Source organism: Strix uralensis, chromosome 1 (assembly GCF_047716275.1).
Source record: "Strix uralensis isolate ZFMK-TIS-50842 chromosome 1, bStrUra1, whole genome shotgun sequence".
NCBI lineage: Eukaryota > Metazoa > Chordata > Aves > Strigiformes > Strigidae > Strix > Strix uralensis.
Genome location: NC_133972.1, coordinates 4752297 through 4760906, shown reverse-complemented (window position 1 = coordinate 4760906; position 8610 = coordinate 4752297). Strand labels below are relative to the sequence as shown.

Sequence of the window (8610 nt, the reverse complement as noted above, 5' to 3'; positions counted from 1 at the left end):
CGGCGGGGAAGCGCCTCCGCGGCGGGGGGTGGGAGCTGGGCGGGACCTTTCCTCCCAGCTGGCTGCCTCCTCAGACCCGCCGCTTCTCGGTGATTGACAGCTGTCAATCACTCCCGCGGCGGCCGCCCCCGGCGGGCCTCCGGCCGGTAGGGGGCGCTCCGCGGCGAGAGGGGCGCCCCCTGGCGGTAAGGCGGGGCCGCGGGGCGGGGAGCGGGGCCGGGCCGGGGCGGCGGAACCCCTGTGCGGGCGGGGAAGGAGCGGGCCCGGTGTGCGGCGGCCTGGCCCGGCTGCCCTGCCGTCCCCCAGCAGCGAGCAGCCCCGGCGGCGGGGGGACCGGGGGAGGCCCGGCGGCGCGCTCGGCGCTGCCCGGCCCTGCGCTCCGGCTCTCCGCAGCGGTGCGAGAGGAGCGGGAATGGAGACCCCGCACCCGGCGCGCTCCTTCTTCCCCGCGGGTCCCCCGCCAGCACCGGCCAGAGCCCCGCGGCCGAGCGACGCCAACATCTCGCTGTGGACGGTGGTGGCGGCCGTGCAGGCGGTGGAACGGAGCGTGGACGTCCACGCCGAGCGGCTGCTCAACCTGGAGCGCCGGACGGTGACCACCGAGAAGAAGTACTTCGACTGCGAGAAAACGGTGGTGGATTTCGGGAACCAGCTGGAGAGCAAGCTGGCGGCGCTGGGCACCCTCATCCGGGAGTACGGGCAGCTCCAGCGGCGCCTGGAGAACATGGAGAACCTGCTGAAGAACAGGAACTTCTGGATCCTGCGGCTGCCCCCCGGGGACGAGGTCCCCAAGGTAACACATGGTCCGTTAAGGGCTGGGCGGGAGGGCTGGGGACATGCCACGTGCCACACGCAGCTCCAACAGTCCTCCCCTTCACCCGGCAGCCATCTCCCGCGAGGCCTGAAACGTTGGGCTTAAGCGTCAGGTTTAAGCGGGAGCAGCTTCGCTTGCGGTCGCTTCCGTTGCCTGCGCCAGGCTGGGAGCGATGGCTCAGGGTACGTGTTTAGATTGAGCCGTACCTCGCTGCAAAAGGTTGTTGCATTTGTCAGGATAAAACGGTAGGTCCTTCCCCACGCTGAGGTCCACCAGCCGCCTGCATCGTGGGCTCAGGCTTGGCACAGGGCGGGATAAGAATATTGTGGAATTCGCAGTTCTCCAAGAATTAGCAAAGTTCCTTAAACTGAGCTCTAAATTACTTTCTCTGTGTCGTGAGGATGCCCAAGGCAGGATTTTTTTTTTGCCTTTCGGTACTTGACACGCAGCAGCCGTAATAAATAGAAAGAGGATGTTTCCTAAGGATGTCTCAGCGGCTCCAGGTTCCGGACCCGGTGCCGAGCGTGTCGCTTTTGTGATTGCAGGCCCCGGTGGTGTTGGAAAGCAACGCCGCTTACTTTTCCGCTCAAGAGTGGGAGAGTCTGGAGGAATGGCAGAAGGAGCTGTACAAAAACGTGCTGAGAGGGAAGAACGAATCTCTGATCTCTCTGGGTAGGTATCACTGCTTCGGTCACTTATCGGTGCTTCCAGACTAGCTCCATTTTGGGGACTTTTTCCCACACCTGGGAAGCAGATTTGTAGAAACGCGGAGAAGTCGATGCCCGTTGCTGCAGGCAGCGCGTGTCCCGTCCAGTCCCACCGTCACCAGCTGGGTGTGGGCGCTGCCCGCAGTCACCCCTGCGTCACGGCCCGCGCCCTGCGGTGCCCAGTGCCAGCACAGCCCGCAGGCCGCTTTCCTCGGCTCGTGGGGTTTTTCCCCAGAAGCCGCCGTCTCCCGGTGCGCCGTGCCGAGGGCTCTCCGTGCTGCCGAGCAGCGTGTGGTGGCCAACGGAGCGGGTTTGGAGGGCGCAGCTGAGCGTGTTCGACCCCCTGGACACAGCGGGCGTTTTGATGCAGCGTGGAAACATTCGTATCTCTGTTCCTCAACAGATTATGCAATCTCCAAACCTGATCTCCTGTCCCAGCTCCAGAAAGGAGAAGCGGTTTCGAGGGAGATTCCAGCAGAACCAAGTGCAGGCAAGAGATGAATTACAGCTTTATTCTCAGGTGTAATGTTTGCGCGTTGTTGTCTCCAGACAGAGGACGATAGTCCTGGTTTGCTGCCGAGGGAACTCCTCGGATCTCAAGAGGAGCGGGTTCAGGTAGAGCAACAGGGCGTTAGAAAAAAAACGTAATGGATTTGATCTTTCTCGTTAGCAGAGGCTCTGCTCTTTAGACTTGATGCGAACAACCAGGACAGCGGAGAAGGAGCGCAGGAAAGCCGGGAGGGAAGCGCCGAGCTGGCTGAACCTGGAGCTGGTGAGCACCGTCCTGAAAGGGCGTGCTTGGGCACAAGGGCAGGGAGGACACTCCTGAAACGGGGGGCAAAGGGGGGAACCCCTTCTCTGCAGGGCAGAGGAAAAGCTCCCAGAGGTTGCCTGTGAAAGCAGGGTGGCTGGGAGCAAACCTGGGCGCAGCGAGGGGACAGCCGTGCTGTGCTAACCAGTAAAGCAGTTTCCTCTTTTCCTGAGCAGAGTACGGCGTTCCAGAGCCGAGCTTTGCAGGCGTCGTGAAGCAAGAGGAAGAGCCGTGCGCGGAGGAGCAGGGAGCTGCGGAGGATGCGGAGTTTGCTGAGCTCAGTGTGGGTGAGTTCCCAGCGGTCCCACAGTGCACTGTGCAGCTGGAGGCACGGGGAGTCCCTGACGTTCCCGCTGTGGGATGTGGGGACTGAGGAGAGGCAGGCGGGGCGGGGCGGGGAGAGCAAGGGCCACGCTGAGGTTGGGAAAGGGGACAGAAAGCATATGGGCAGCGTTACTAGTAGGAAGATGAAAGCGCCGGGTAGACGAGGCACTGCACGTGAGGAGATAGGCATCCCTGGAATAAATCAAACGGAATACAAGGAATGATGCGAGACCCATTCTCAAGGCCTGCTCCAGAGATGGTGTTACGCCAAAGTAACTGAGTGAAGGTCTGCTCGCTTAAAAGGAGCACAGCAGCCAGGGACACGGCCCAGAGCAGAGCAGCGAGGTGGGGGGTTTCCGTGTCGGGAGAGAGTGGACACAGCAGGGCCCCTCAGCCTGAGGAAGGTGCGGCAGAGAGGGGGATGCCCCACGCGTCTGTGCCTGGGTGAGCGGTGCGCAGCGGGAGCTGAAGGAATGAACCTTCGCTCTTTCTCACTGCCTGAGATCCAGGCAGCTCTTGGTGAAATGAGCAGATGTTTGCTTTAAACCAAGCAGAGCAAACTCTGTTACCATACATGTGCAAGCTGTAGATCCTCCTGCCACAGGGCATGGCAACGGCTGAAAGCAAAGCGGGCTTAGAAGGGGTTTGGGCAAATTCCCAGAGGGAGTAGCACCTCCGGCTCCCATCCTGCTGCAGGGAGGCCGTCCCCAGAGCTTGGCGCTTCCCGGCAGTCCCTGGGCTTCTTGGCACCCGGCCCAGAACGTTCCACTCCCCCTTGTGGGTCTTGTCTCGCATCCTCCAGAGCACATCTGCTGCCCTTCTGGAATATCTTCTGCTTGGTGGCTGCATCCTCAGAATCACAGAACCATCCAGGTTGGAAAAGCCCTTGAGGCTCCTCCAGCCCAACCATGAACCTCACCCTGACCGTTCCCAACTCCACCAGATCCCTCAGCGCTGGGTCAACCCGACTCTTCAACCCCTCCAGGGATGGGGACTCCCCCCCTGCCCTGGGCAGCCCATTCCAACGCCCAACAACCCCTTCTGCAAAGAAGTACAGAAGAGGGAGCTGTGCTCCAGAGCAGTGCCTCAGTGGCTACCTAGCGGCTAGGGAAGGGATGGCTCTGTATTCCCAATAATAATGCAATATTTACTTGATTAGTAGACTGCCCCAGCTCACCGATCACTTGCTCACCCTCAGTCCTGATCTCTGCTTTTTCTCCTTGTGCCACATCAGAGGCGTCAGGGGGCTTGCTCAGTTTTTGATGGTATTTACCCTGCTGTGACTAAACCTTAGATGGTCTTTCTCATGCCGCTTGTGTCATGTTGTCACCTCTCCGCTGTCAGTCGCTGCACAGCACTGGTGAACTGGGGAGTGACACTCCAGACAGGAGGCTGATCCCTGCTTAGGTTTTGCTCTCACACTGTCGACAACTTTAAAAATCGTTGTGTGTTGGCAGTTTCCATCCTTGACCTTTAGTTGGTTTTCCACCAATGGGTCATATTCATATCCAGGTCAACTAAAATTAAATGTTCAGGTAGGAATGAGAGTTGAGAGAAAGTTTGAGACAGGCGTAGCGTGCATAGAAAACCCCAGGCACCTAGCTCAGAGATGAAAAGCAATAAACCCTCGTAGAAAATGTAGTTGTACTGCCTCGGTGAGGACTCCAGAGGAGGCTTCCTCGTTCCATACGTATCCTGAGCAGCAGCACGTATGTCTTGAGTCAAAACCAGCCCATGTTCATGTGTCCCCTTTCAAGAAGGGGGCTACACCAGTGGGTCACCACGTCCTGGGAGTGGATCTCGGGCAAAGAGCTGGTGCTCTCTGAAGGTATTTCTCTTGGAAATACCGACCGAGTCACTGGTGTGGGGAGGGGGGCAGATGTGCTGGTGAGGGAAGCAAAGGGCTGCCAGGTCTGTGATATCTTAGTGCTTAGAAGAAGAGTGTGAGGAAGGCCCCGCTACACAGCATGTAGGCTGTGCAGGCTCATGGAGGAGGTAGGAGAGGAGAGAGTCTCTGCTGCTCAGCTGGAGATGATCCTGGAAACTGCTGAACTCTGCTGTCTTGGAAGGCAGCGCTTCCCTCTACCCCCTCCTGGCTGCTCGCACTGGCTGCTCAGCCAGCTGAGAGCGAAGCGTTCCTGTGCTTTTCACTTGTGCTCTCTCTCTCTGTCCTTCAGCTGGCTGTTCTGGGAGCACAGCTGCCCTTCCCGCTCCCTGTGTGAGACTGTTTGATTCACGGGTGGCGGGGGAAGGAGCGAGGGGGATTTCAGAAGCGTCTTGTGTCTCACCCCGGTGAATGTCCCTTTGTTGTTCTTGTCAGTTCCAGCAGATGAGGTGATAACATTCAAACTGGAGCAGCTGGACTCAGAGGAATGCACCCAAAGCTCAGAGCCCCCCGCAACTTTATCCAGGCAGTCAGAGGAGCTGCTTTTCCAGGGTCCCAGCGAGGCGCTGCCCTTTGATGGTCAGTACAGCTCTCCTGTGCAGCCAGGAAACCGGAGCGTGTGCAGGCTGGTGCCATCCGCTCCGCGGGAAGAGGGTCTGAGCGAAGGCAACGCTGTCACCGTCTACGGGCAAAACTGCCCCAGCAAGAGGCCTCACTCGTGTGTTATGTGTGGGAAGGGCTTCTGTCTGAAGAAGATGCTGCCGACTCACCAGGAGAGCCACGGCACACAGTGCAGCAGTGAGCACGCGGGAGACAAGGATGGCTTCCTCCGTCAGCAGCACCAGCAGACCCACGTGGAAGACGACGGGACCCACGTGGAAGACAGGATCCACGTGGCCACAGAGCGGTTCAAGCAGAACCAGAATGCAAAAGCCCACGCCAGCGTGGCAGCCACGGACAAGGTGTACGACAATCCCAGGTGCGTGAAAAGCATCAACGCCAACGGCAGCTGCCAGCCAGGTCAGAGGGATCACGTGCGGGGGAGGCCTTACAAGTGCAACAAGTGTCAGGAGTGCTTCTCCCAAAAGAAAACGCTCATCATCCACCAGCGTATGCACTCGGGCCGGAGCGCGGGGGTCCGGTGGTGCCCATACTGTGGGAAGACCTTCAGCCATCCCTCCACTCTGATCCGGCATCAGAGGATCCACACGGGGGAGAGGCCGTACCAATGCAACGAGTGCCCAAAGCGCTTCACCCAGAAGCAGCACCTCCTCCAGCACGAGAAGATCCACCTGCGCGAGAGGAACTGTGTGGTCACGCAGAGTGCGAGGAAGGCCCCGCTACACAGCTTGTAGGCCGTGCAGGCTCGTGCAGCCCTACAGCCCCGGAGGACGGAGGAGAGGAGAGAGTCTCTGCTGCTCAGCGTCAAAGGCTCTCTGACAATTTATCCCAAAGATCCGAGTCAAGCAGAATTAGGATTCACCTTAGTACCACTGCCCTTTTCTTTGTGGTGGTGATGGCATGCCACAGTACCTCATAGCCTGCCCAAAAATCTCTCCAGAATAAAGGTGTTTTGGGCTTCTCCACGTTGGAGTCAGTTGTTTGAACTGGTTCGAACAAGCAAGGTTGAGTTTTTTGAAGCTGCTCTTCACTTGGCTTTTCCCTGGCTGCTCCTCTTGACAACGTTCTGATGTTCTCAGTTTCGTGGGCGACATTGAGTTGCACGTTCGCAAAAGACTCCTGGCAACTAAACACGTGGAGAGAGCGAGGCCTCGCTGACGGCTTGTACAGATGCCCCTTTGCCCAGGAGGGGCAGCCAGTCAAACCAGCTCTCTCCATGCCTCAGCGCAGGCCAAATGATGTTTTTACAGTTGCTTCTGCTCAGGAGGCTAGCTGGAAAAGACAAGCTCAGTCCCTTCGCTAGAGCTTGAAATCAGTTTTAGTTTGCTGTAAATGATAACGATAGGGCCGTGTTCTGCTTGGAGTTCTTCTGACGTGCGCTGGGACGCGCTTCGCTGGAGGCTGGGATTGCACAGCAGGAAGCATCTTTAACCGCTGCAGGTGTTTGCCTGGTGAGCGACTGTCTGCCACCTTTCCTCATCCTAGTGCTGCTGAGGGCTTTGGTTTCACGGCTCCTGACGTGGGTCTGTGTGCGGTCAGCCCCTCTCTGTGCACATAATCCTTTTTTTTTTTTTTTTTCAAATAAGAATGAGGACAGAGGGTTTCGTGTTTTGTCACTTCTCAGAGTTCGGTGACCAGTTGCTACCATAAAGCAGTGAACACAGACTGGGTTCTCTCCACTGTTTGACATGCTGAAGGAGTCTGGCAGTTAGAAATACGGGGCATTTGATACCCAGACAAGCCGTTTGGGTCTTCTCCAGTTAAACAGGTAAACTAATCAGTTCAGTGGTTTCCTACCGACTCCGATTAAACTTCTTATGTTTTACACTTTTGTTACTTAGACTGTGAGCCTTCAAGGCAGGGAACTTGTTTCTATCTGTAAAATACATTAAATTTGCAGCAGTAGATACTTGATTTTTAATAACATTAAACTTGAACAGATTAAGGCTGTGAAGTTCTAAATGCTTCTCTTTTTTTGGTCTTTTTTTTTTTTTTAAATCATTTTACCTGCTGATAAATGTAAGTTTGTAGTATCGTACCTTACTGATGGAGAGACAAAAGTCTCCCTTGAATGAGAAAAAAGAATGGAGTGGGTTTTCATTTTTTTTTCTTTTTTCGATATTGCGGTGCAACCTGAGCAGGATAATTGTATTCCCTGTGTGTATCTGATGTCCAAGCAGGGCCTGACTGGTAAGAGTATCTAAAAGCAGGCTGTAAATAAATTCCCTATACAATTCTCGTCCTGCAGGCAGATCACATCGATCCTGCTGCCGGCAAAAAGTTCTCAGCATCCGCAGCGTTGCAGTCGTTCTCAGTTTAGCCCAGCTGAGCCCAGGAAGAGCAGGATGTATTCTGGGATAAAGGTGGCATGAAGCAGCGGAGGGGCACTTGTCACTGATTCCCCGGTGGCCAGAGCATCCTGAATCTTAGTCAGGATCACTTCAGATTATTCTACAACTACAGGTGCTTTTTCTGGGCTGTTTCTGTGTCTTAAAAAAGGACAATAACAAACGTCAGTTCTGCCATGTTGCCATCTCTCCTCCCTGTTGCACTATTGTCGTGTATGTTCTAGTGCTGACCTCCTACCACTTCATTATTATTAGACATTTTAGTTTTAAACATGAAAGAAAATGAAGCAGCTGCCTGACATCTGATGTTCACAGCTGAGAGATGTCTCCGTAGCTGCAACTGTGAAAGAATCGGCGTTAGGAGAGCGAAAAGATGGGGCGTTCCAGATGCGTGAGCTGGGGAGGGTTACGCTGTCGCAGCAGGGCTCTCCTGTTTTTCACTGGGAGTTTCATACGCTAGCCGCTGTCTGAGCACCAGAAGCGTTTGATGTGCTCCGTGTTTCATCACTTCTTGATGCTGCCTTTGATAACACAGATGAAGCAGCGTTTTGCACAGTGAGTCATAGTTTCCCTATTCTAGCCCAGCTCCCCTGTGTTTCATAGACAAATATGTATATTTATAACAAATCTCAGAACTATTTTGAGATTCAGGCTGCTTAAACTGCAAAAATTCAACCCTGAATCCAAGAAGAAATGTCAAGTGACACAGAAGTGCGCTGCTTTTCCAAGACCAAGAAGAGAAATCCTCCCCGTGCACAGAGTGATGCTTACAGGAAAGCACAGCAGCCACAGGGGAAGGCGAGCGTAGATGTGATGGGGAGGAAGTGAGTTCTCCTACGCCCACCCTGAGATGCGTCGTGGAGTCTCCGCATCTTCCATGACCAAGCGCTGAGCTTTCATCAAGCGTTCCTCAGCGTGCAACTTTTTCCTGACCTTCTATTACTTAGGCTGGAGTAGGACAGCAGCCTGCACTGCAAATCCAGCTACACAGGCTGAGATATTCTGCACAAAAGAGGGCAAAGTCATGCACAGAAAAACAGGGGAAAAAAAAACAACTGACCCAGGTGCACTCAGGACAGCAACGTCTTATTGGATTCTCA

General features: G+C 55.4%; 1 protein-coding gene across 4 annotated transcripts; it reads left to right on the top strand.

The window, feature by feature from the left end:
* Positions 1–254: 254 nt before the first annotated feature.
* LOC141947878 (zinc finger protein 783-like) lies at positions 255–7116 on the top strand. 4 transcript variants are annotated; one of them, XR_012630307.1, is made up of 7 exons: positions 255–793; positions 1360–1486; positions 1925–2011; positions 2192–2293; positions 2509–2619; positions 4977–6613; positions 6787–7116. XR_012630307.1 is itself a non-coding variant. In XM_074879692.1 (6 exons), the coding sequence occupies exons 1-6, from the start codon at positions 413–415 to the stop codon at positions 5894–5896; spliced, it is 1725 nt and encodes a 574-aa protein (XP_074735793.1). In that variant the 5' UTR covers positions 255–412; the 3' UTR covers positions 5897–7116. The 4 variants fall into 4 exon arrangements, 3 of the variants coding, with proteins under 3 accessions (XP_074735793.1, XP_074735659.1, XP_074735887.1); XM_074879692.1 differs by having other exon boundaries at positions 2195–2293; positions 4977–7116; XM_074879558.1 differs by having other exon boundaries at positions 4977–7116.
* Positions 7117–8610: the final 1494 nt, after the last annotated feature.

What these genes read in the sequence shown, in the direction of transcription:
- LOC141947878 (XM_074879558.1), top strand. Translation starts at nt 413, where the DNA reads ATGGAGACCCCGCACCCGGCGCGCTCCTTCTTCCCCGCGGGTCCCCCG. An exon ending in TCCAGCAGAACCAAGTGCAG is followed by an intron (nt 2,012 to 2,191) that starts GCAAGAGATGAA and finishes CTTTCTCGTTAG; the next exon opens with CAGAGGCTCTGCTCTTTAGA. An exon ending in GCTGGCTGAACCTGGAGCTG is followed by an intron (nt 2,294 to 2,508) that starts GTGAGCACCGTC and finishes TTTCCTGAGCAG; the next exon opens with AGTACGGCGTTCCAGAGCCG.